This window comes from Lepus europaeus, chromosome 18, assembly GCF_033115175.1.
Source record: "Lepus europaeus isolate LE1 chromosome 18, mLepTim1.pri, whole genome shotgun sequence".
NCBI lineage: Eukaryota > Metazoa > Chordata > Mammalia > Lagomorpha > Leporidae > Lepus > Lepus europaeus.
The window spans coordinates 23,162,196-23,189,200 of NC_084844.1; the positions used below are offsets into that span (position 1 = coordinate 23,162,196).

Below are 27,005 nucleotides of genomic sequence, written 5' to 3' on the forward strand. Positions count from 1 at the left end.
ACGCTGCTCCCGGAAGTGGCCCCTACATCTAGCGGGGAAGGAGGCGGCCGGCGTCTCTCGGGACTAGATCCTGCTCAGGTGTCCCTGAAGTATTTCTCTGTCTTTCCTCGGATCCTCCCTGAGTCTTTCAGATCTGCGTAGTGAGGAAACGTCGCCAGCATCATGGGGGGCGGAGACCTGGTAAGTGGAGCTAGGCCTGAGGCCGGAGATACCGACTGGAACATGGCAGGGGTGGGAGTGGGAGGTGGAGGGAGAGGAGGTGGGTAACCATGGCAACGAAGCCTTGCCTTTGGCAGGAGGGGTCGTTAGGTCCGCGGGGAGACGGAGCTGCGATTTGGGGGGGAGGTGTTGCGACGTGTGTCGCGAAGGGTGGCTGTCGGGGTCAGGGCCGTAGCGGCTGGAAATTGTGGGAGGTGGGACGGGAGGGGGACAGTTGGAACCACGGTTAGGGAAGGAGTCAGACGTCGAGGCCCTGTCGTGTCCTTTGCTTTGTGTATATTTTCTTGGGATACAGCCCCTTTCCTTAGCCAGGAGTTGAGAGGCTGGTCTCTAGGAGTTTGCGCCCGGTGCCCCCTGGTCCTGAGCCAGGCCATTTTTAAGGGGTCCATTTTAAGCCCACCTTTCTCACTTTCATTCCTTCTTCCGTGTTGCATTCTGATCTGTACTGACAGAGCTTTCTTCTGAATTCATAGCACTTATGTTATGTGACAGTTTGTTTTATTAATATACAGAGAACAGAATTCATGTACTTCATAGATACAGTTCTTTCTTTAAAAAATTTTTTATTTATTTATTTATTTATTTTTTGACAGGCAGAGTGGATAGTGAGAGAGAGAGACAGAGAGAAAGGTCTTCCTTTTTGCCGTTGGTTCACCCTCCAATGGCCGCTGCGGCCAGCGCATCGTGCTGATCCGAAGCCAGGAGCCAAGTGCTTCTCCTGGTCTCCCATGCGGGTGTAGGGCCCAAGGACTTGGGCCATCCTCTACTGCCTTCCCGGGCCACAGCAGAGAGCTGGCCTGGAAGAGGGGCCACCGGGATAGAATCCAGCGTCCCAACTGGGACTAGAACCCGGTTTGCCGGCGCTGCAAGGCGGAAAATTTATTTATTTTGAGAGGTAGAGTTAGAGCGAGAGGGAGAGTCAGAGAGAGAGGTCTTCCACCCAATGGTTCACTCTCCAAGTGGCTGCAGTGGCTGGAGCTGGGTTGATCCGAAGCCATGATCCAGGATCTTTTTCCAGGTCTCCCATGTGGGTGCAGCATCCCATCCACTTGGGCCATCCTCTGCTGCTTCCCCAGGCCATAGCAGAGAACTGGATCGGAAAAGGAGCAGCCGGGACTTGAACCGGTGCCCAAATGGGGTCCCAGTGCTGCAGGAGGAGGCTTTAGCCCACTATGCCACAGCGCCAGCCCTAGTACAATTCTTTTTTTTTTTTTTTTTTTTTTACTTTTTACTTTTTGACAGGCAGAGTGGACAGTGAGAGAGAGAGACAGAGAGAAAGGTCTTCCTTTTGCCGTTGGTTCACCCTCCAATGGTTGCTGCGGCTGGCGCACCGTGCTGTTCTGAAGGCAGGAGCCAGGTGCTTCTCCTGGTCTCCCATGTGGGTGCAGGGCCCAAGCACTTGGGCCATCCTCCACTGCACTCCTGGGCCATAGCAGAGAGCTGGCCTGGAAAAGGGGCAACCGGGACAGAATCCAGCGCCCCGACCGGGACTAGAACCCAGTTTGCTGGCGCCGCTAGGCGGAGGATTAGCCTGTTGAGCCATGGCGCCGGCCCCTACTACCATTCTAAAGTGACAGTTTTTCTTAATTTGAAATTCATTTGTAGGGGTTAAGGCCCCAAGTAGGGCACATATATGCTCAAGAGTGAGTGTATGATCAGTAGAATACTAACCTCTTGGAAATGAAGCAAATCCAATCAGCAAATACATCAGCTTAGCCACCTGTGCAGTAGCCCTGTTGGAACTGATCACAATAGGATAAGTTCTAGGGCCCATAATGGTCTGTTTAGTTTAGGCTGTTTTTTTCAGGCAACTGCCAGGAACACTGATCCAGGGTTTCTCCACCTCAGAGCTATTGGCAGTTTGGGCCAGCTGGTTTTTGTGGGTAAGGATGTGTGAGGTGATGGTGGCGGCCTGTCTTGTGCATTGTAGGATCTCTAGCAGCATCCCTGGCCTCTAGCCATTAAATGCCATTAAATGTCACTCTCCCCGGAGTGACAATCAACAATTTCTCCAGACATCACCACATGTCCCCTGGTGGGCAGAGTCACCTGAAGTTGAGGGACAGAGGGAAGGGAAGACCGTAGGACAGGGAGGGGTGTCGGGGGAGGACGGGGGGATGACAGGACAGACCCAGCTCATAAAAAGAAGGGAGAAGGAAAAGGAAGAACAGGAGTGCTCAGTGGCACTCTCCACAGGCCAGGTTCTTGTGTGTATTTTCTCATTTAGTTTTTTTTTTTTTTAAAGATTTATTTATTTGAGAGGCAGAGTTACAGAGGGAGGTCTTCCATTCACTGGCTCACTTCCCAAATGGTTGCAGCAGCTAGAGCTGGGCTGATCAGAAGCCAGGAGCTTCTTCTGGGTCTCCCTTGTGGGGTGCAGGGTCCCAAGGACTTAGCCTGTCTTCTACTGCTTTCCCAGACCATGAGCAGGGAGCTAGATTGGAGGTGGAGCATCCGGGACTCGAATTGGCACCCATATAGGATGCCTGGGCACTGCAGGCGAAGGTTTAACCTATTACACCACAGCGCCAGACCGTCACTTACTCTTCTTAATGAGTTTCCTAATCTGTAGTCTTGGCTCTCTCCAATCTGTTTTTTTTTTTTTTTTATAACATTATTTATCTGTTTGCTCTTTTTAAATGTGTATTTATTTATTTGTAAGGCAGAGTTACAGAGAGGCAGAGTCAGAGAGAGAGGTCTTCTATTCGCTAGTTCACTCCCCAAATGGCCACAATGGCTAGAGCTGATAAGAAGCCAGGAGCTTCTTGGTCTCCCATGCAGATGCAGGGGCCCAAACACTTGGGCCATCGTCTGCTGCTTTCCCAGGCCATAACAGAGAGTTGGACCAGAAGTGGAGCAGCCGGGACTTGAATCAGCGCCCAATTGGGATACCGGCACTGCAGGCGGTGGCTTTTACCCACTGTGCCATGGCGCCAGCTCTCTCCGGTCTGTTTTTCACATGATGACTAGTGATGCTTTCACCTGCATTTGACAGTTTGTTTCCTGCTGTCAGCAGGCTAAAGTACAATTTCTTCTCATGGCTTTAAGGTCCTTTATCTCCTTTCATAGTTGGCTTAATCCGGAACCCCTACTCCCACCAGCTGGTGCTCCTCTCCCAGCCACATAGAGTGACATGTGCTGGGTTCTCTCTCTTTCCTCTGGTCTCTGTACTCCTGACTTCCCACATCAGCAGGCCAATTTATCATAATTCTTAGTTGTTTCCTCCAGGAAATTTTCCCTGCTTGAGGAACTGCAAGGCTGATGATGGGAGGAGAGCAAGAAGCAGCATTCTTTGAGGGTAAAGGGGGGTTCAGAACCCAGGGGAGGTTCCTGGGGAGGAAAGTTGAAAGGTGTCTCAGGTGGGTTGTAACCAGGCAAGTGTGGGGACTTAGGAGTGAAGTGGGCTTGAGGTCAGACAGGGTGTGTTCATTAGAGTGGTGTCCAACGGGCTTTCAGCCTGGGGGCTAAGATGCCCGCAGCCCCTGTGGGAGAGCCTGAGTCCTGACTCAGCTTCGGTTCCAGCTTCCTCTGATGTGCACTGTGCAGGCCACACTGATGCTTGGGTCCTGCCAGCCATGTGGGAGAGCTGAGTTGAGGGCCTTTTTGTTTGTTAAAGGTTTATTTGAAAGGCAGAGTTACAGGGAGAGAGAGAGATTCCACCTGCTGATTCACTCCCCAGGGATTCATCTGGATCTCCCATGTGGGTGGCAGGAGCCCAAGTGCTTGGGCCATTTTCTGCTGCTTTCCCACATTTATTAGTGAGTCGGCTTCAATATTTGTAGGAGTTTGGAGAGAGGGGTAGCATTTTGGAGCTCTTGGTTTAAAAAAAAATGCTCAGTACCAGAGGAGCCTGAGTTCCATTGCTTTTCACAGTATGTGCCTCCCCGCTCCCTGCCTCAGTCCTCCTGTCTTGGGGGACTTGTATGCAGTTAAGTGTTTGTGGGAGCGCAGGAAGGACCTGTTCTCTCCTGAAGCTTTATATACTCGAGCGTGCCGCAGCCCACCCTACATCTGCTGCATGTGGATTGTTGTGGGATGGGTGAGTGAGGCGGGGCCAGTTACATTCCCCGAGCTTCCCCTCCTCTCGTTTACAGAATCTGAAGAAGAGCTGGCACCCGCAGACCCTGCGCAATGTGGAGAAAGTGTGGAAGGCTGAGCAGAAGCATGAGGCTGAGCGGAAGAAGATTGAGGAGCTCCAGCGGGAGCTGCGAGAGGAGAGGGCCCGGGAGGAGATGCAGCGCTACGCCGAGGACGTCGGTGCCGTCAAGTACGCGAGGGCTGGTGGCCTCTGGTGCAGGCGGTTGTGCATTTGCCTGGGGGGACCTCCTCCACCTGCTGTGTGGCAGCTGAGTGCTTAAGAGCATGGGTGCTTTGTTTTATTTTGTTTTAATTTGTTTATTTGAAAGGCAGAGTCTACAGAAAGAGAAGGAGAGACAGAGGTCTTCCATCTGCTGCTTCATTCCCCAAATGGCCACAGTGGCTGGAGCTGGCCTAATCCAAAGTCAGAAGCCAGGAGCTTCTTCTGGGTATTCCACGTGGGTGTGGGGGCCCTCGTACTCAGGCCATCTTCTGCTGCTTTCCAAGTGCACTGGCCGGGAACTGGATCAGAAGTGGAGCAGCCAGGACTCTAACCAGTGCCCATGTGGGATGCTGGTGTCGCAGGCAGCAACTTTACCCACTACGCCACAGCATGGCCCCAAGAGCATGGGTTTTGCAGTTAGAGTCTCCTGGGCCCTAACGCTGGCTTCACACATGCTAGCTGTGCAGCCAGGAGCAAGTCTGGGTGCCCTGGTTATTTCAGTAGAACCAAGGGAATCCAGGTTCCAAGTCCTTAAGTTTGTTGGGGATCAGATGAAATAACAGCAGGTCAAGTGCAATGGAGGCCGTGCTCATTGTAGGCGGTTGAGTCGGTAGCTGTGACTGAGGGTGGCTGCAGTTGCCCTGCCTCTGTGTGTGGGGGCCTCAGTCCACTGCTGTTGATGTACTGCAGCCCGTCAGGGGCAGTGAGGTCCTGTGGGACAAGGGGAATGGCGTGTGGCAGTATCTTCTTCTTCTTTTTTTTTTTTTTTAAGATTTATTTGTTTATTTGAAAGATAGTTACAGAGAGAGATAGAGACAGAGTCTTCTATCTGCTGGTTCACTCCCCAGATGGCCGCAATGGCCAGAGCTGCACTGATCCGAAGCCAGGAACCAGGAGCTTGGAGCTTCTTACGGATCTCCCACGTGGGTGCAGGGGCCCAAGGACTTGGGCCATCTTCTGCTGCTTTCCCAGGCCATAGCAGAGAGCTGGAATGGAAGAAGAGCAACCGAGACTAGAACTGGTACCCATGTGGGATGCTGGTGCATCAGGCCAGGGCTTTGACCCCCTATGCCACAGTGCCAGCTGCCTGCCCTCCCCCCCCCCTCCTTTTTTAAAGGATCTATTTTATTTATTTGAGAGGTAGAGTTACAGACAGTGAGAAGGAGAGACAGAGAGTAAGGTCTTCCTTCCTTTGGTTCACTCCCCAAATGGCTGCAATGGCTGGAGCTGTGCCAATCTGAAGCCAGGAGCCAGGTGCTTCTTCCTGGTCTCCCATGTGGGTGCGGGGTGCTGGGACCTGAGCACTTGGGCCATCTTCTACTGCTATCCCAGGCCACGGCAGAGAGCTGGATTGGAAGAGGAGCAGCTGGGACTAGAAGCGGCTCCTATATAGGATACCAGTGCTGCAGGCGGAGGATTGCACTACTGCGCCATGGGCCCCGCTGTGTCTTGTGTGACCCTCCGACAGCCTAGGAGCAGCACTGAATAATTACCTGCTCTCTCAACAAACGAGATAGGAGTGAATATGTTCTGGGAAACAAAACGCGTAAAATACACAGTGCGTTCCTCAGTCCAGGTGAAGTGAAAGCTACAGACGGGTGACGATGCAGTCGCCTGTGTTCTCCTCGCTGCTGTCCGCAGGGGCAGGGCCTCAGGGTGCTGTAGGGCACCCGGCCCCACCAGCTGCTGGACCTCTCCTCAGGCATTTCACCACTCGCAGATTTGTGATGGTCAAGGTTGTATATTTCTGAGGCTGTTTTGGTTTGTGGAAAAGATGTGGACTTAAGCCTGCCTAAGACACTCTTTTAGGAAAATGGATTGGGAGAAGGCTATTCTGACTGAATGTATGAAATTTGGAAGTAAAATAAATGGAATTTTAGAATTTCCAAATCCAATACAATACATTCATCAGGATGTTAATACATAAATAAGAGAAGTTTTTTTCACCACAGACATAACTTAACTGTACATAGTTCATGTAGATTATGTACTCTATATTATAATTTAAAGAAATTTCACAGGTTAGGTTTAAATCCTAGGTAACTTATAAAGTGAATACATAGTGTGATATGTGGAATTTTATATTTTATGAACCTTTGATTTAATTTTAAAGATTTATGTATTTATTTGAAAGAGCAAGAGACACAGAAAATCTGTCATTCGTGGTTCACTCCTTAAATGGCAGCAGCAGTCAGGGTTGGGCCAGGCTTAAGCCAGGAGCCAGGAACTCCATCTGGGTTTCCCATGTGGATGGTGGGCTCAAGTACTTGGGCCATCTTCCGCTGCTATCTCAGATGCATTGACAGGGAGCTGGATCAGTAGTGGAGTTGCTAGGAGTTGAACTGGTGCTTGTAGGTGGTGGTTTAACCTGTTGCACTACAACGCTGGCCCCAAACCCTTGAATTTAAAATATATTGATTTTAGAGTGAATATCCAAGAATCATAAGAGTTTAATTTCACACTAACAAAAGGTAAAATTATTTTGAAATTAAAATTTTTTTAAATTAAATTTAAAAACAAAATTTATTGATTTGAAAGGCAGAGACACAGAGCAGAAGACAGCCAGAAGTGACTCATTCACGGGTTCACTCCTCAAATGCCCACAGTAGCTGGGATGGGCCAGGTCAAAGCCAGGCACTGGGAACTGAATTTGATTTTCTCTTGTAGGTATAGGACCCAGCAATCACCTGGCTGCCTCCCAGGGTGCACATAAGCAGGAAGCTAGAGTCAGGAGCAGAGCCAACCTAAGTGATGTCTTAAATGCTGTACCAAATGCCCACCTGTGTGTGTGTGTGTGTGCGTGTTTTTTTTTTTTTTTTTTTTTTTTTTTTTTTTTGACAGAGTGGACAGTGAGAGAGAGAGGCAGAGAGAAAGGTCTTCCTTTTCCGTTGGTTCGCCCTCCAGTGGCCGCTGCGGCTGGTGCGCTGCAGCCAGGAGCCAGGTGCTTATCCTGGTCTCCCATGGGGTGCAGGGCCCAAGGACTTGGGCCATCCTCCACTGCACTCCTGGGCCACAGCAGAGAGCTGGCCTGGAAGAGGGGCAACCAGGACAGAATCCAGCGCCCCAACCGGAACTAGAACTTGGTGTGCCGGCGCCGCAGGAGGAGGATTAGCCTAGTGAGCTGCGGCACTGGTGCTAGAGTTTGTTAATTCTTAAGCTTCGAAGTGGGTTTGGAAGGTAAATAAGGATGTGAGGAGGCCCATGCAAGCTGATTCTCTCAGAAGACAAGAAGGTATGTGGGGCAAGGGCACCTGTGTGGTTTCAAAAAAGTTCTGGTGTGATCCTAACGCAGTCTTGATGGAGGCCCTGGCCTGCATCTTTAATGACAGCAATTAAAAAACTCTGCAGGTTGTTTGGCTTTTACATGCTTTTCCTTCCCGAAATACTTGCTTATTGAACATGCAGAGTGACAGCGAGAAGCTACTAGCTCCATTTTAGAGGTAAAGATATGGAGATGCATAGAAGTACCAGGCCCGGGGCCAGCATTGTGGCGCAGTGGGTTAAGCTGTGACTGGTGATGCCTGCATCCCATATGAGTGCCGATTTGAGTCCCTGCTCTTCCACTTCAGATACAGCATTCCTGCTAAGGCACCTGGGAAAACAGCAGAAGATGACTCAAGTATTTGGGCTCCTGCCACCCATTTGGGAGGCCTGGATGGAGTTCCAGTCCCAGCCATTGTGGCCATTTGGGGAGTAAGCCAGCAAATGGAAAATGTCTTTTTGTCTGCCTTACACCACCCCCTCCCCAACTCTGCCTTTCAAATAAAATAAAATAAAAATGACCAGAGTTACCAGGCTGCTCAGTGGGTTGGTTAGAGGAGTCAGAAGCCGGGGTCGGTGCTGTGGCACAGCGGGTTAATGCCCTGGCCTGAAGCACCAGCATCCCATATAGGCGCCGGTTCTAGTCCTGGCTATTCCATTTCCAATCTATCGGATGGAAGACTTCTCTCTCTCTGCCTCTCCTCTCTCTCTGTAACTCTTTCAAATAAATAAATCCTAAAAAAAAAAAAAAAAAAAGGAGTCAGAAGCCGAGTCCTGTGGCCGTGGATCTCTGCTGTGTAGCACGCCCTGTTCCTGAGGGCCTGAGAAGGACTGACATTAGCTGAGTCCTATTAAGACTTGACAGAGGGTGGATGTTTGGCACAGCAGTTAAGATGCTAACTGGACACTGGCATCCCATTTCAGAGTGCCTGGGTTTGATCCCAGCTCTCCTGCTGATTCCAGCTTCCTGCTGATGTGCAACCTAGGAGGCAGTAGGCGATGGCTGCTATCTACGAGTGACCAGGATTGAATTCTTGGCTCTTGGCTTTAGCCTGGCCAGTCCTGTGGGAGTGAACCAGTGGATGGGAGATCTCTGTCTCTGTCTCTCTTTCAAAGAAGTAAAATAAGTAAAACTTCTATTGTTTTTTTATATTTATTTATTTGGCGCTGGCACACCGGGTTCTAGTCTCGGTCGGGGCGCCGGGTTCTGTCCCGGTTGCCCTTCTTCCAGGCCGGCTCTCTGCTGTGGCCCGGGAGTGCAGTGGAGGATGGCCCAAGTGCTTGGGCCCTGCACCCCATGGGAGACCAGGAGAAGCACCTGGCTCCTGCCTTCGGATCAGCGTGGTGCGCTGGCTGCGGCGGCCATTGAAGGGTGAACCAACGGCAAAGGAAGACCTTTCTCTCTCTCTCTCTCTCACTCACTGTCCACTCTGCCTGTCAAAAATAAAAAATAATAAAAAATAAAAATAAGATTTATTTATTTGAAAGAGTTACACAGAGAGGAGAGGCAGAGAGAGAGAGAGAGGTCTTCCATATGTCAGGATCCTCTTCCGAGTCTCCTATGTGGGTACAGGGGCTCAAGGACTTGAGCCATCTTCTATTGCTCTCCCAAGCCACAGCAGAGAGCTAGATTGGAAGTGGAGCAGCCAGGAGTTGAACCAGTGCCCATATGGGATGCCAGTCCACAGGCTGTGGCTTTACCTGCTACGCCACACTGCTGGCCCCCCAAATAAGTAAAACTTTTAAAAGACACTGGATAGAGTGATACAGTGACTGCTTTATAGGTGGATTTGTTTTCATTTTGCATATTCTTTCTTCTGTATTTGACCCAGTTGCATTTTCCCTAGAAAAATGTTTGTTCTTTTACCAGAAGGTTCCTGGCCTTTTTGCCTCTCCTCTTATGTCTTTTCTTTCCTTCAGTTATGTGGCTTTGCACATGTTTCCTTTTCTCTGAGATGCCTTCATTCCTCTAGCGCCAGTGTTCTACTACATGGTGATGACTCCATGTCTCCGTATATTCGGCTGCGTGCAGGCAGTTCTCCTTTGAGTGTCCCTGAGTCCCTTCACCACATGTGCTCACATTGGCCCTGTTGGGTGATTTCTTGACTCGTGTGCCTACCTAGGCAACCCAGCTGCCTGAATCTTTTTTCTTTTCTTTTCTTTTTTTTGACAGGCAGAGTTAGACAGTGAGAAAGAGAGAGACAGAGATAAAGGTCTTCCCTCTGCTGGTTCACCCCCCAAATGGCCGCTACAGCTGGCTTGCTGCACCTATCCGTACCCAGGAGCCAGGTGCTTCCTCCTGGTCTCCCATGCAGGTGCAGGGCCCAAGCACTTGGGCCATCCTCCACTGCCTTCCTGGGCCACAGCAGAGAGCTGGACTGGAAGAGGAGCAACCGGGACAGAACCAGTGCCCCAAATGGGACTAGAACCTGGGGTGCCAGCGTTGCAGGCGGAGGATTAGCCCAGTAAGCTGCGGCACTGGCCATCTTTTTTCTTTTTAATTAATTTATTTGAAAGGCAAAGTGACAGAGAGATACAGATAGATATCTTCCTTCTGCTGGTTCACTCTGCAAATACTTCCAGGCCAGGGCAAAGCCAGGAGCTTGAAACTCTGTCCACATCTCCCACATGCGTAGCAGGGACCCAAGTACTTGAGTCATGATTTGCTGCTCTCCAGGGACATTAGTGGAGAGCTAGATGGGGAGTAAAATAGCTAGGACTTGGACCCGCACTCTAATATGGGATGTGGGCATCCCAAGCAGTGACTTAACCACTGCACCAAATGCCTACTCTATCCCCATTTTATAGATGAGAACTCCAAGCTTAGGGTGGCTACTTGGCTTTACAGCCAGGCCTCAAATCCGTGTTGCCTGATTCTAGAACTTGCATTCCCAGCTGTTCTGCTATATTCACTTTCAAGAAAGTGAACTTCTCTGGGGCCAGCAGCCGTGACGCAGTAGGCTAAGCCATCTCTGCAATTCCAGTATCCCGTATGGGTGCTGGTGCACGTCCCAGCTGCTCTATTTCTGATACAGCTTCCTGCTAATGGCCTGGGAGAGCACTGGAAAATGGCCCAAGTCCTTAGGCCCCTGCACCCATACAGGAGACCCAGAAGAAGCTTCTGGCTTTGGCCTGGCCCAGCCCTGGCCATTTGGGGAGTGAACCAGCAGATGGAAGATTGATCTCTCTCTTTCTCTCTCTCTAACTCTGACTTTCAAATAAATAAATAAATCTTTTTTTAAAAAAGTGAACTTCTCAGGTTATGCTACACACCACTGATCTTCCTGCTCAGACTTCCCTAGGAGCTGATACAGTGTGCTCTTCATAATCAAATACTTTTCTCCCACCTCTAGCACGTTTTATTGTGTGAATAGCAGAACATAAAATCAGGCTGAGAAGTCTCCAAGGAAGTGATGGTCCTGTTATTCCCTCTGTGGTCCTTCATTTTCTAAGCCATTGTATTTCATATATATATATATATATATATATATATATATATATATATATATATATATATAAAATGTTAGTGAATAAACATAATATCTTTTCACACGTATTTGTTCCCCCATGTTCCTTTAAATTACCAAAAGTGCTAAATGTCTCTTTCCAGCTCATTTGTCCATAGTTGTCCTACATGTGATTTTAAAAAAAGGCTAAAACTTGATCTTCTGAAATCTTTCTTGAAGTATAGCACATTCTCTTAAAGAAATCCAAGGAAAGCAGTTGTCACACACACCCCCCCCCCCCAGATTTATTTTTTTATTTGAAAAATCGGAGTTACAGAGAAAGTGGCTGAGACTGAGAAGGGATTTTCCATCTGCTATTTCACTCTCCAGATGGCTGCAACATCCAGGGCTTGTTCAGGCCAAAGCCGGGAGCTTCTTCCAAGTCTCCCACGTGGGTGGCAGGGTCCCAAGCCCTTGGGCCGTCTTCTGCTGCTTTTCCCAGAACATTAGCAGGGAGCTGGATCGAAAGTGGAGTAACTGGGACACAAACTAGCGCCCATATGATGCCAGCATTGTAGGTGGTGGCTTAACCCACTATGCTACAACACTGGCCCAGGAAAGGAGTTTTATTGATACTGTCCGTAGTCTCTGAAAACTAAGATTGGTAACTGGGTTGAAGGCTACTGGGAGGGATCTTCAGCCAACTTAGGGCTGTTGGGCAACTGCTCAGTGGCAATTCCTATCAAGAGCATACCAGCTTCTTCAATTAAGCCTAGTAGAATGTCACCAGCCTTGGCAGACCCAACAGTCATGGGCACCGGGCCATTTCTGGAAGCCAGTATGGCTCCTGTAAGGCACCACTTGTGATAGATTTGCAGTGAACCACTCTGCTGTCACTCGTGAAAAACAGAGCTCCCCGAATCGCAGAGCTCCTTCCTCACTGTGGAGCCCTGGTTGTGTTTCCTTTTTCGCCTCAGTTCCCATTCACTCAAGACAGTGGCGCCCTGTCTAATAGCTGTCAGACTTCCTCCTGGCCTGTGGTTTACTTACACTGGACAGCTGGGAGCACCTTTGCTTGCTGGAAGCCACCACCACATGGCACTCATGGTAAAGGTCCCACCGCGGGGGTCACAGTTCACAGTGTGGCTCTCCCACATACGCCTCCATCTTAACTGCAGCCGGGTGAGCAGTCTTGGGTGACCTGCATGAGTGACCCAGCAGCCCACAATCGATTCTTAATTACAGACTGTAGTATTTCTCAAACCTATCCTCTTAATAGGAAAAAAATTCTGAAGGGTCAGGCTCTCCAGTGTTGGTTTAAATTTCTCCTGTTAAAAATGTTCAGGGACAGGAGGCCAGTGTTGTGGTACAGCAGGTAAAGCAGCAGCCTGCACTGCCAGCATCCCATATGCGTGCTGGTTCCTGTCTGCACTGCTCCACTTCTGATCCAGCTCCCTGCTATGGCCTAGAAAAAGCAGCAGAGGAGGGCCCAGGTGTTTGGACCCTTACCACCCACATGTGAGACCCAAATGAAGCTTCTGGCTGTTGGCTTTGGAACGAATGGCCCACCTTGGCCATTGCAGCCATCTGGGAAGTGAACCAATGGGTGGGAGATATCTCTCTGTCTCCCCCCTCCCCCCTGATTCTGACTTCCAAATAAATAAATCTTAAAAAAAAAGTCCAGGGGCAAGTATTTGGTGCATTGGTTAAAATATTGCTTGGGATGCCTGCATTTGAGTTCCAGCTCCACCTGTAATTCTGTTCTTCTAATGTGCACCCTGGGTGGTAGCAGATGATTGCTCAAGTGGTTGGTCCCTGTCACTGACGTGGGGGCCCAGGATTGAGTTCTGGGCTCCTGGTTGCAGCCTCGGCTGTTGTGGGTATTTGGAGAGTGAACCAGCAGATAGAGGATCTGTCTCTGCCTTTCAAATAAAAATAAATAAATAAATAATTTAAAATGTCTGAACATGCAACTAGGAAGACACTCTTTAAAAAAAAAAAAAGTTTTTGTTTGAGAGACAGCTGCCATCCACTGGGTATTCCCCAGGTGCCTACATCAGCTTGTGCCTGCCAGGAATGCAGTCCATCCCTGCTTCCTGAGTGGTAGGAACCCACTTACTTGAGCCGTCACCACCGCCTCCTCGGGTCTGTATTAGCAGGAAGCTGGAGTCAAGAACCAGAGCTGGGAACCAAGCCCGAGCACTGTTGTAGGACGTGGGTATCTTAACTGCTAGGCGAAACACCTGTATTGGAAGTCATTCCTTATGCTTAGAGTTGTTCTGTGACCTTAAAAACGAAGATATAAAAATTTGAAACAACAATATCATTCAAATAAGATGTTATAGACTATACTCTTTTAATGAGACTGCTTTGCCATTTGTAGTGTGAACATGTTATTACACATGTTGTGACGAATTCAGTGTGCCCTTGTAGTTTGTCATAGGAAGATTGCATTTTCTCACTACTTTTTTCTTCCAGAAGCAGAGGGAAATATTTGTTTGGCTTGATACAGTGACATAATCTGGTGCCCCTCTTTTAGTATATGTGCTGCCGAAGCGAGCACATGGTACCCCTCTTTTGGCTTAAAAGCGTCATTGCCTTCTTAGGATAGCTCTGTTGTTTTCTTATTACCCCTCCTCCCCATTGGGTATCATAATGAGTTGCCTGTGTGCCAGCGAGCTCCAAAATGCACAATGCATACAACTGCACATGTGGTACTGAGGTGGTTCTTAGCGATGAGGTAATGACATAAAACACCAGATGTTATTAGACCAGCTTTGAAGTGTAAACTTGATGGGAAGACTTTGCGAAGGGGGCTCTAGAGGCCCTGCGGCAAAGGTCTGTGCCCCAGGCCAAGGAAGGCTATTTCCTCGTGAGCTGTGTTCATGTCCACTCAGTCATAGGCTCCGTGAAGGTGAGAGCACCACCTGTTCTTGTGGGGTCCAGTGGTTAGCCCAGGGTCTGTGGTCGTAGACTGAATCCTGTTCTGATCGGTTCAGAGTTTGTATGCAGGTTTGCAGGAGTCTGTTTATTCTTTGATTGTATTTTGTTGTTATTGTTGTTTTTCTTTGAACCAGGAAGAAAGAAGAAAAGTTGGACTGGATGTACCAGGGTCCTGGTGGGATGGTGAACCGTGATGAGTACCTGCTGGGACGTCCCATTGACAAGTATGTTTTTGAGAAGATGGAGGAGAAGGAGGCGGGCTGTTCCTCTGAGACTGGACTTCTCCCTGGCTCCATCTTTGCCCCCTCGGGTGCCAATTCCCTTCTCGACATGGCCAGCAAAATCCGGGAGGACCCACTCTTCATCATCAGGTACGAGGGGTTGTTTCGGAGGTGCTGTGACTCTGCAAAGGCTCTGTTCTCTGTACAGTTGGTTTCCCCTGGGCTTTACCTACCATGCAAAATTATTTGTCTCTGGGCTTCCTGATGTTGAGAAAGAGCTCCTGTTAGGGTGTCTGACATAGGCCATGTGGAAAGGTGTTGGCAAGTGTACCAGACCAGATTTATTCATTTTCCTTTAGCCATTAAGCAAAAATAGCAGGCAGAAGCAAGACTGTCAGATTCTTGCAAATTTTGGGATTTTGGCTGGGTGGGTGAACAGGCCTTTTTACTTGCTTGAACCCCCTTTTTGGGGGAGAGGGACACAGCAGAACCCTTTAAAAAGAAATGTTAGACTCTTAGATGAAATCCTAATATATGACATAAAACATAGAGCTGCAGGAGGGGTCATGTGGCCTAGTAGTAGACACCCATAGCCCATATTGAAGTGCCTGGGTTTGACGCTAGGTCTTGTTTTCAGCTTCCTATTAATACACAGATCTTGGGAGGCGGTGATGATGGCTTAAGTACTTGGGTTACTGCCAGCCAAATGGAGGACCTGGGTTGAGTCTGTGGCTCCTCAGCTCTGCTCCTGAGGGCATTTTGGGAGTGAACCAGCAGATGAGAACTCTCTCTGTCTCTCTTTCTCTGCCTCTCAAATAATCAAACTAAAGCTATGTTTCGGGTACTAAATGAGATCATATTATGCATAACATTTACTTTGGCTTAATTTGCCTTATTTATTAGTTTTTTTAAAAATAGATTTATTTATTTGTTGTAAAGTCAGAGCTACAAAGAGAGAGACTCTTCCATCCACTGGTCCACTCCTTAAATGGCGGGACTGGGCCAGGCTGAAGCCAGAAGCCAGGAGCTTCTTCTAGGTATCCCACGTGGGTAGCAGGGGCCAAATACTTGGACTGTCTTCATCTGCCTTCCTAGGCCACCAGCAGGGAGTTGGATCAGAAGTGGAGCAGCCAGGTTATGAACCAGTGCCCATATGGAATGCTAGCATTGCAGGTAGTGGCTTCACCTGCTATGTCACAATGCCAACTCCTGCATTATTTTATTTCTAGTGTGTAAGATTAAACACTGAAAAATGTTTTTTACATTTCTCTTTTGCAAATTCTTTTTAAAGTTATTTATCTGTTCAGTATATTGTAATTGTTACAAATATTTTGTCAGGGTGCCGGCGCTGTGGCTCACTTGGCTAATCCTCCCCCTGCGGCGCCGGCACCCCGGCTTCTAGTCCCGGTTGGGGTGCCGGATTCTGTCCCGGTTGCCCCTCTTCCAGTCCAGCTCTCTGCTGTGGCCCGGGAGTGCAGTGGAGGATGGCCCAGGTCCTTGGGCCCTGCACCCCATGGGAGACCAGGAGAAGCACCTGGCTCCTGGCTTCGGATCAGCACAGCGCCGGCTGCACAAGAATACACCAGTGCGAGCTTTCTCCACAACATGCAGTGTCCTGTGCTGATCTGGGGGAGATCTCTGGCTTCCAGAGCACTCTGTAGATTGCAGCATAGGACCTGTCCCTGTGTCTGTGGCGAAGAGTTTGTTACGTGGAGGGTAGAGATTATAATGACTTAGTCCTTTCTCCAAAAGGAGTTGTGTTTTTTATTACTTTCTCTATTTAGGAAGAAAGAGGAGGAGAAAAAAAGAGAGGTATTGAATAATCCCGTGAAAATGAAGAAAATCAAAGAATTGGTAAGTTGTACATCAAATAAGCACTAGGTATTTTTTTAGCTACTTAATGTGACAGCTTCTGTCCATTCACTCTTACCTTATGAGAGGAAAAACAGTGGCCTTACAAATTGTTAGCTTTTGGAGCCCATCCCCTGGTGGGGGATTGCCCTTACAGTATCTGATTGCTTTCAATGGAGTCGGACTGGTTTTGACGTAGAATGGAAACTCCTCAACAGTGGTTCAGAACTGCTCCTGAGCTCAGACTGCTGGCCCACCTCCCCGAGTTTGGTTCAGTGGTCAGTGGTGGGTTGTGCATAGCTAGGTTATCAGCCTCCTCCCCTCTGTTGACGGGAAACTTCCCATAATGGCCTGGACTGCTTTAGGAGTGCAGAGTCAGGCAGTCTGCATGACCCAGTCCCCTGTGTGTGGGGGGTCTCCGTAATCTTGTTAGCTGTGTTCTGGCATTTTCCAGTTGCAAATGAGTCTGGAAAAAAAGGAGAAGAAGAAAAAGAAGGAGAAAAAGAAGAAGCACAAGAAACACAAGCATAGAAGCTCCAGCAGCGATCGCTCCAGCAGCGACGACGAGCATAGCCGGGGCAGGTGAGTGTCGCGAGCTGCGCCCTCATCACTCACTCCCTTGCTCGTTCACTCATCTTTCCTAAGATAGGATCCGAGAACTGCCAGCCCTGGCTCTCAGCGGAGAGCTCTCAGACACGTGCGCTGTGCCCGCCGAGCTACCAGCTAGCCCTGGAATTCCTCCGAGGTGCTAACTTGGGTGGTCTCTGTGCCTGGAGAGAGACCCCTCACAGAGCTGACTTCAGCCTCACAGGTCTATGTCAGACGTCCTGGGTGTGGCTCTCTCTTCTCTCAGCTTCAGAGTCCTCAGGACTGCTGTGGGTTTGATGTGGGCTTTTTTTTTTTAATGGGCGAACGGGTCCACGTGGGCCTGTTGTGCGTGCCTTCCCCGTGGGAACTGTCAGCACTGTTGCTGCTGACTCACTATTAGTCCCTGGAATAGCAACACGAGCTGAGAGGAGGATGTGTTGGGCGTCGGGGCTGCTCGGCCCACATTTTTTCCCAGGAAACACTTGCCTGTGCTGATGCTTCCTGCAGCAGACAGCCCCAGTAGAGAGCCACCACTGCCCAGAAGGAGCTGGGAGCTGAGAAAGGTCGCAGCGGAGGCAGCAGGCACGTTCAGCGTGAGGGATTGAAAGCAGACCTTTGCACGTTTTCAGCAAGAGTGTGTGCGTATTTTATCCTCTTAGATCTCAAAAGAAGATGGCACATTCTGTCCCCGTTTTGTCCAGAGTCCCTGGATATGGCTTACAGGTAGGGATCGGGCTTCTCAAAGGAGTGGCTGTGGGGCTGTGCAGTGGGGTGCCCGGACAGCTGCAGATGCAGGGAGTTTAGATGGGGAAGACTGGGGCTGCTGGGGAACAGGCCTGATCCTTGTCGCTGAGCTTCCTTAGTATTCATTTATTTGAGAGGCAGAGAGATGAGACAGAGATCTTTCATTCACTGGTTCACTCCCCGATGCCTGCGACAGCTGGGACCTGGTCAGCCTGAAGCCACCAGTCTGTGTTTCAATCCAGATCTCCCATGTGGGTGGGTGGGTGGCAGAAACCCAAGTATTTGAAACATCATCTGCCTCCCAGGGTGCACCTTAGCAGGCAGCTGAAGTGGAAGTGGTGTAGCCTAGACTCAGTCCCAGGTACTCTGATATGGGATTGAAGACATCGCAAACAGTGACTTAACTGCTGTACCCCAGGTTAATGCCTTCAGACAAACGTACATCACTGTAGTTCCAGTCGTAGGTCCTGTCCTGCATGCCTCTGCCTCTGACACTTCCTTGGGTTATAAAAGCCAAGCCAATCTAGGTGCTTGGGACGGGGGTTCATCCTTCCAGGGGGTTCTAGAGATACTGTTCCCAAGCGTGTCCAGTCCTCTGTGCTCTTTCTCTGTTGTTCCTTACCAGACCTCATTGCTCGTTCTCTTCCTTGTTCACTCATCTTCTCTGAACTGCTGCGGTTTCCTCTTAGTAGCTTCTCTTTCTTTCCTTAATGATACAGGTCAGGAACTCTGACCGAAACCAGGGACCGCAGGACCCTTTGATGGCAGAGCAAAGAGGTGTGCATCGGATGAAGAACCGATCCAGATCCAGAAGCTCCTCTTCTTCACCCCCGAGACACGCCAGCAAGAAGAGCAGCAGGGATGCAGGGCTCCGGGACAGGAGGTCTCGATCCCCAGGCGGAAGGTCACGGTCCCCAAGGCCCAGCAAACTGTGAGTGAGATTCTGCTGGGAGGGGACCTGGTCACAGCAGCTGTTCCCCATTAGCGATACTCTGCCTACTGTTTGCTTGGCGGCTACTTTATTTTTTCTGGTTTTAAAATTGTGTGTTTAATTATGTTAAAAACAACACATTTGACATAGTATCATTTATGATACATAAAGACACAATAAATTGGAGTTTTATGATTAGAAAACTGCAGGGTACATCTACCCTTATTGGTTACTTTTAAATTATTTTTTCCCCTCCTCAATAAAGCTCAGGCCCCCAGAATCATATGTTTGTAGGAGTAAGCTGTGCTAGTAAAATCTCTAGGGTAAGTTTATATAAAATCTTAGGAATCCCTATGCCTTTGTTTTTCTTCCACTTTGCCCTCTATTCTTGTCCATTCAGATCGTAATTCTGTGACTATTAGCTCTCCTTCCATTCCTTGGGGGGTAAATTATAAGCTCCTGAATTGAAAAGACTTTCCCCCCCGTGACCATTACAGGCACAACTCTAAGGTAAACAAACGAGAACGAGGCCAGACTAAGAGCCCATCACCTAAAAAAGAAGTCTACCAAAGGCGGCATGCTCCTGGATACACCAGGTGAGTCAGGAGCCCTGGAGGTTAATTTCAGACACTGTGGGCACCAACCCAGGGTGGCTTAAATGAGGCCTAGTTAAATATTTATTTATTTATTTGAAAGGCAGAGAGAGAGGTCTTCCTTCTGCTGGTTCATTTTCCAGATCCCCTTGACAGAGCTGGGCCAAGCTGAAGCTAGGATCCAGGAACTCAGTCCAGATGTCCCATGTGGGTGTCAGGAATCCGTTACTCGAGCCTTCACTGTGGCCTCCGAGTATCTGCATCAGGAGGAAGCTGGAGCCAGGCTTAGAACCCAGGTGCTCTGATAGGAGACACAAGCATCCACACTGCTAGGCTAAACACTGGCCCCCAGCTTGTCAGCCTTTAGTGGTCTTCCTCCTCATGTACAGCATGTTGTGAGGACAAAGTAAAGAGCTTCAGCTTAGTGAACACTTGCTGAGTGGCTGTCTCTGCCATCTCTAAGTGTGCTAATTTTCAGAGATTCCACGGAGAATCTTAAAAGCACATTTCTCGGCCAGCGCCTCGGCTCAATAGGTAATCCTCCGCCTGCGGCGCCGGCACACCGGATTCTAGTCCCGGTCAGGGCGCCAGATTCTGTCCCGGTTGCCCCTCTTCCAGGCCGGCTCTCTGCTGTGGCCCGGGAGTGCAGTGGAGGATGGCCCAAGTGCTTGGGCCCTGCACCCGCATGGGAGACCAGGAGAAGCACCTGGCTCCTGCCTTTGGATCAGCGCGGTGTGCCAGCCTTAGCGGCCATTGGAGGGTGAACCAACGGCAAAGGAAGACCTTTCTCTCTGTCTCTCTCTGACTGTCCACTCTGCCTGTCAAACAAAAACAAAAACAAAAAACCACATTTCTCTCTCCAGGCATCCACTGAAAGGGAAAGAGGATGCTCCCCTTGGGTTAGAAATCCTGAGAATTTGGGTTGGGTGAGGAGTGGGCCAGAGAGAGCACGGGGTGGGGTGGGGGCAGCCCTGGGACCTGCAGAGCTGGCTCTGTGCATGAAAGACTGTCTCTAGGTTGCAAGGTATGGACCAGTGCTGCTGCGGCTGCTTTTTTTTTTTTTTTTTTTTTTTTTTTTTTTTTTTTTTGACAGGCAGAGTGGATAGTGAGAGAGAGACAGAGAGAAAGGTCTTCCTTTTTGCCGTTGGCTCACCCTCCAATGGCCGCTGCGGCCGGCGCATCTCGCTGATCCGAAGCCAGGATCAGCTTCTCCTGGTCTCCCATGGGGTGCAGGGCCCAAGGACTTGGGCCATCCTCCACTGCCTTCTCGGGCCATAGCAGAGAGCTGGCCTGGAAGAGGGGCAACCGGGATAGAGTCCGGTGCCCCAACCGGGACTAGAACTTGGTGTGCCGGCGCCGCAAGGCGGAGGATTAGCCTGTTAAGCCACGGTGCCGGCCTGCCTTTTTTTTTTTTTTTTTTTTTTTTAAGACTTTATTTATTTGAAAGAGTTACAGAGAGAGGGAGAGATAGAGAGAGATCTTCCATCTGCTGGTTCACTTCCCCAGATGGCTGCAATGGCCATGCTTGGACCAGGCCAAAGCCAGGAGCCAGGAGCTTCAACTGGATCTCTCATGTGTATGTCAGAGGTCCAAGCACATGGGCCATGCATTAGCAGGGAACTAGATCTGAAGTAGAGCAGTTGGGACTTGAACCAGTGCTCATATGTGATGCCAGCATTGCAGGTGGTAGCTTAACCTGCTGCGCCACAATGCCAGCCCCTGGACCAGTGCTGCTAAATAAATTAGCTGTACGTTAGAAATACCTGGGATACTTAAAAAGCAATCCTGGGCCAACGCTGTGCCATAGCCGGTTAAACCGCCGCCTGCAGTGCCAACATCACATATGGACGCTGTTGCAAGTCCTAGCTGCTTCACTTCTGATCCAGCTCTCTGCTATGGCCTGGGAAAGCGGTAGAAGATGGTCCAAGTCCTTGAGCCCCTGCACCCGAATGGGAGACTCAGAAGAAGCTCCTGGCTTCAGATCAGTGCAGCTCTGGCCGTTGTAGCCATTTGGGGAGTGAATCAGTGGATGGAAGACTCTCTTTCCCTCTCCCTCTCCCTCTAACTCTGCCTTTCAAATAAATATAATTTTTTTTAAAGCAATCTTTTTATCTGGCTATCCTCTAGCCCAATTACATCATCATCTCTAGAGTTGGACCAGAGGTCAGTATGTCTGTTTCTTTGCTTCTCTATGTGAAAGGCAGAGGCACAGAAATCTTTAGTCTGCTGGTTCATACCACAATTCCTGCAATAGCTGGGGTGCATCAGGCTGAAGCCAAGAGCACGGAACTACTTGGATCCTCACCTGCTGCCTCCCAGAGTGTGGATTAGCAGAAAACTGGAATCGGGCAGAACCCAACTGGAATTGGGCAACACGAACCCAGCACGAAATTGGGGTGTGGGAAGTGACATCTCAACTTCTACACCAAATGCTTACCCCCCCCCCAAAGTCATATCTCTGAGGTTCCCCAGTGATTCCATTGTACAGCCAACACTGAGAATGAAGTTGTTTTATTTACTGTCCTTTCAGAAGAGCCATGGACTTGAGGGTCCCTTTTAACTCTTTTTTTATTTGTCAGATAGAGTTAGACAGTGAGAGAGAGAAAGGTCTTCCTTCCGTTGGTTCACCCCCTAAAATGGCCAGGTGCATCACCATGCTGGTGCAGGGGCCCAAGCACTTGGGCCATCTTCCACTGTCTTCCCGGGCCACAGCAGAGAGCTGGACTGGAAGAGGAGCAGCCGGGACTAGAACCCGGTGCCCATATGGGATGCCGGCGCCGCAGGTGGAGGATTAACCAAGTGAGCCATGGTGCCAGCCCCCCTTTTAATTCTTAATTGCCTGATTTCCCAAGTTTCCAGGGAACAGAAACTTTTTTTTTTTTAAGACTTATTTATTTATTTGAAAGAGTTACACACAGAGCGAGAAGGAGAGGCAGAGAGAGAGAGAGGTTTGCCATCGCTGGTTCACCCTTCAGTTGGCCACAATGGCTGGAGCTGCGTTGATCCGAAGCCAGGAGCCAGGAGCTTCTTCAGGGTCTCCCATGTGGATGCAGGGGCCCAAGGCTGGCCATCTTCCACTGCTTTCCCAGGCCATAGCAGAGCTGGATCAGAAGCGGAGCAGCCAGGACTAGAACTGGCGCCCATATGGGATGCCGGCGCTGCAGGTGGAGGATTAACCTACTGCGCCACGGCGCTGGCCCCAAAAGATTTGATTTCACTTTGACTGACAGCTTTCCAAAGTATGTTACACATTTTTCTGCTTCCACAGAATATCTTATGCGCACATGCAGAACTTAGTCTTCCACTGGGGAGATGGGTTCAGCCCTTCAGGTGAACCGTAATTTATGCTGCCCTTAGTGATGCCTGTGAGTGCGTGCATGTTTAGGTTTTATGGTTTTTCAGCACGTGACTAAGCTTCTTTATACTTTGCTCTTATTTCTTGCCATCTGCTTTTACTTGAATTTGTCGCACTTTGTCTTTCTTATCCACCATAGAATTTTTTTTTAAAGATTTATTTATATATTTGAAATGCAAGGGAACAGGAGGGAGAGTCATCCATCTCTGGTTCATTCGTCAAATGGCTGGGTCAGGCTGCAGCCAGGAGACGGGAATCCCATCTGGGTCTCCTGTGGGTGGCTGGAACTCGAGTTCTCCAGCCACCATCTGCTGCTTTGCAGACACATTAGCGGGCGCTGGACTGGAGGCTGAGTGGCTGAGGCTGGAGCTCACTGCAGTGTGGGGGTGTCCCGGGTGGCAGCCTAACTGACCACACCCTAGTGCCTGCCACTCTGCTGGACTTTGCAGTATGAGTCCACTTGCTTGTCCTTAGTGTGGGGCACTCAGAATTCAGTTTCTTCTAGTCTGCTAAAGGTGTCACCACTCCTTTGTCTTGTGACAGTTTGTTGACGTCTCTTACCCGCTGTTAGGTTCCCCTCTATTCTCCTTATGGTGAGAGTACAGTAATTTCCTTAAAGATAACTCATTGTCAGGTTTTAGTATTAAGTTTGTATCCCCCAATTAGGCTTCACTCTCTTACAGGACTCTGATATTATTCTTCCTGTATATGACACCCATTCAAGAAGCAAAGGGCTTGGGTGCCTGCCGTGGTTACGTAGTGACGAAGCTGGTTCACCTCGTCCTTTTCTTCTTGCTCTTACTTTCTGAGGTTAGGTTGAGTCATTCCAGTTTCTCCCTCGTGGCATAATCCTAACGTGGTTCCTCATGCATGGGCTGTGGCCACGAGTTTCTGATTACCTGCAGTGGGTGGACGGTGGATGTCGGCATTCGCGGGGTGGCCTAGTCCTGTGTTCTTCTGGAAGTTGTAGAGTAGACAGCCATAGGTTTGGACTTCTGGTTTGTCCTCAGTGTATTTCATGTTTATTGTTTCCAAGTAATCACTCTGGGGGTCACTGAATCTGTGGAATCCTTCAGTGAAGGTCTTTGAAACCGGGTGAAACCCCCTGACCAGGCTGTTAGGAAGGAAAGCAGCTCAGGCCGGCTTGCTGTGGGCTGGGCATTTCCCTGGAGAGAGAGCGGAGAGCCGGGTCTCCCGCCCCCACTTCCCTCTGCCTGCACAGCTTCAGGATTTTCGCTGGGAGAGAAGTAGGCCTCACAGGATGGGTTCTGTGTGCACAGGAAGCTCTCAGCAGAGGAACTCGAGCGAAAACGGCAGGAGATGATGGAAAACGCCAAGTGGCGGGAGGAGGAGCGGCTGAGCCTCCTGAGGAAGCACGCGAAGGCCGAGGAGCGGGAGCAGCGGCTGGAGAAGCTGGGCGCCCGGGACGGCAGGTTTCTCCAGTGAGTGCGTCTTCCCGCCCAGGGCTATCGGGAGGCTGACCAGGGCGGGCGCTGGTTCTGTGTCCCGGCCTTCTGGGGTCTGTGTAGAGAACAGGAAATCAGCTCCGGCTACTTTGTTACCATTCCCAGCTTCTGGCCAGACAGTAGAGAGGCTCCCCCTAAAGCAATCTAGTTAATTTAATTAATTAGAGAGGCAGATGAAGAACATTCCTGTCTGCTGGTTCACTCCCCAAATGCCCACACGGCCAGGGCTGTGCTGGAGCCAGACTGGGAGCTTGGAACCCAATCCAGTTCTCCCAACTACCTGAGCCATCGCTGCTGCCTCCCGGGGTCTGCATTAGCAGGAAGCTGGAATCCAGAGCTGGAGCCCTGTGTGATGTGCACGCCTTAACTTTTGGGCCACATGCCCTGATTCCAGTGTGAGACCTTTTTATTTATTTATTTGAAAGAGTTACACAGAAAGAAGAGAGAGAGAGAGAGAGCTGCCAGGAGCTTCTTCTGGTCTCCCACATGGGTGCAGGGGCCCAAAGACTTGGGCCATCTTCTACTGCTTTCCCAGGCCATAGCAGAGAACTGGATCAGAAGTAGAGCAGCCAGGACTTGAACTGGCGCTCTTATGGGACACTGGCACTGCAGGTGGCAGCTTTACCCACTACACCACAGTGCCAGCCTGGCCTTTATTTATATATGTGTGTATATATATATATATATATATACACACACACACACATATGTATATATTTATGTATATATATAAAGATTTATTTATTTGAAAGAGTGAGCGAGAAAGAGCATTTCATCCACTGATTCATTCCTCAGATGGACTGGGTCAGGCTGAAGCCAGGAGCCAGTTTTCCAATTCTCCCACGTGGGTAGCAGGGCCCAAACGCTTGGACCATCTTTAGCTGCGTTCCCCGGCCACCAGCAGGGAGCTGGATCAGCCGGGACTTAAACCGGTGCCCATATGGGATTCTGGTGCTGCAGCAGGCTGTTTAACCTGCTGCATCACTGTGCCAATCCTTGGCCTTCCTTTGAAATAAAAATGTATGGCTCAGGAAGCCTTTTCCCAATGAAGCTTTGACTTGTTTTCCAAAACAGATATATCTCCCCTTATGAACAGTGATTTAAAAAACTTGTTTCCAGATGGAGTCACTGGAAAGTTATCTAAGTATGGGCTAAAGTGAGCTTGCATTTTTGCAGCTGCTCTGTGGCTAGCAACCTGTTTGTTCTAATTCTGCCAGGTAGTTGCCTAGTTGAAATCGTTTTTGACTTCCATTCGCCTGTCTTGTCTTCTTAGTCACATGAAGCTCCAGAGCGCATCCACTTCCTCCCTGGAGGACCGAGTCAAGCGGAACATCTACTCCCTACAGAGAACCTCGGTGGCTCTGGAGAAGAACTTCATGAAAAGATGAATACAGTCTCCTCGCACTGGTTTTCCTGAATTTTCCAGGGAGGCTGCTGACCCCTTCAAAGTTCTCTTTATAAGAGTTCAGATGACTTCTTCCACAGATGTTAAACTACCACTGTTCAAAGTGACCTTCTCCCATGGATTCCTGAACCAGCTCACTTCTTGGGCGAACCCTTGGTAGAACCCTGTAGGAGACCATTAGTAATGGCTGCTTGGGTGCAGAATGGGCTTTGCCTGTGTCTGTAACCGGTGGTGTTGGACCTCATCCTGCTGGGAGACTGCTCCCTGGGTTGTGACAGGCCATGTCTACCTGCGTGTAGACTGCGCTTCTCAGAACCCTCTTCAAAATCACCCCGCTAGATGGTGTACAAGTGAACATTTACTTGACTTAGTAGATAATGTGACCGGATAATGTCAGGCTAGGGAGAGCCAAGGCAGTGGCAAACAGTCTGGAAGGGGAAGCAGTACAAAAGCCCTGGATGAACTGTGAACTCTTTGGTCTTTTGAGCTGAAAACTGTACATATGTATAAATGTATGATTTCTACATGCTTTTTTTTTTTTTTTTTTTTTTTAAATGCTTTGTGAGACTACTTTGGTAAATGCCTTTACTGTTGACCCTTGTTGGTGGGTAACAGGTTAAGGCAGGTCAGTTGTTCTCTCTGAATCCAGCAGGTGTAGGAGGAGCCCAGGTTTGTGGATGGAATCCAGAGATCTCCCCCTTACTGCTGCTCGGCTTCCATGCTGCAGTCTAGTGGCGCAGTCAGGATGTGAGGAGTCAGGAAGATTGCCAGTGCGCTTCCTGGCTCCTAAAGGAAATAAAATGGAAGCTGTTTATTTCCTGGCCTCTTTTATCATGTAGTAGTCTTAGTAGGGTCTGGGCTTTCAGGAGTTGTTTGCTAGTCTTTTTTAGTCTTGTGTTTAAAAAACCCCCCCGAGGCTACTTTCTCGTCTTCACCCTTTCCCTTCTGTTTTGACCTGAAGCCTCGTTTGTCCAGTAAACTCCTAGGGACTCTGGATACACACCTTGGGTGAGCTAGGTTCTTGTTTTGTTAATTCCTATTTGTGCTTAAAACATATTCGGATATATATTTTTGAGCACTTACGAAGCCAGGCACTTCCATGCTTAAAACCAGTCTTTCCCAGAGAGAACGTAACATAACTCTGAAGTCACTTCATCACCTCATCCTGATTCCCTATGCTATGGCTAATTATGGTTTTTATTACTGAGTAATAAAGGTTACATTTATTTTTGTAACTGTTTAAAGAGAGACCACGTTTGGAGTACTGGGTTTATGAATTCCTGCCCCGGGAACAATGTTGACTGGTGATTTGTATCGAATATAGGAGGTTCTTCCTCCCCGAGGAATTATGTAACAAAGCCCGAGCAGTTTACTCAAACATCTCAAGTGAGCCAGATATTTAGACGGTTTTCGGGGTAGGTGGCCGCTGCGCCAGCAGCGTCTTAACTAGACCCTTCGGCCTGTGGAGGCCAGGCGACAGGTGGGTGGGCACGGGACCCATTCATAAAACCCTGGGTTCCCGGCCCACTCCTCCCATTGGTCCTGGGGGAAAGGGGCGTGCCCCACGAGTGGAGCGCGCCCTCGGTCCGGGGGAGTGGGAAGATCCACGCTTGGGTGGGGCGAGGGGGCGTTCCTTGGTTTTCCAGGCTGGACTTCCTTTTCCCCCCTGCGTTCTCCCGTCT

The 27,005-nt window shown here is 49.5% G+C and overlaps 1 protein-coding gene across 1 annotated transcript; it reads left to right on the forward strand.

Annotated features, from left to right (window-relative positions):
• Nucleotides 1–5: 5 nt before the first annotated feature.
• Nucleotides 6–26,566, forward strand: CWC25 (CWC25 spliceosome associated protein homolog). The gene is made up of 10 exons (XM_062216428.1): nucleotides 6–180; nucleotides 4,314–4,486; nucleotides 14,304–14,540; nucleotides 16,175–16,244; nucleotides 16,696–16,823; nucleotides 17,489–17,552; nucleotides 18,293–18,504; nucleotides 19,002–19,100; nucleotides 23,733–23,894; nucleotides 25,192–26,566. The coding sequence occupies exons 1-10, from the start codon at nucleotides 163–165 to the stop codon at nucleotides 25,304–25,306; spliced, it is 1,278 nt and encodes a 425-aa protein (XP_062072412.1). The 5' UTR covers nucleotides 6–162; the 3' UTR covers nucleotides 25,307–26,566.
• Nucleotides 26,567–27,005: the final 439 nt, after the last annotated feature.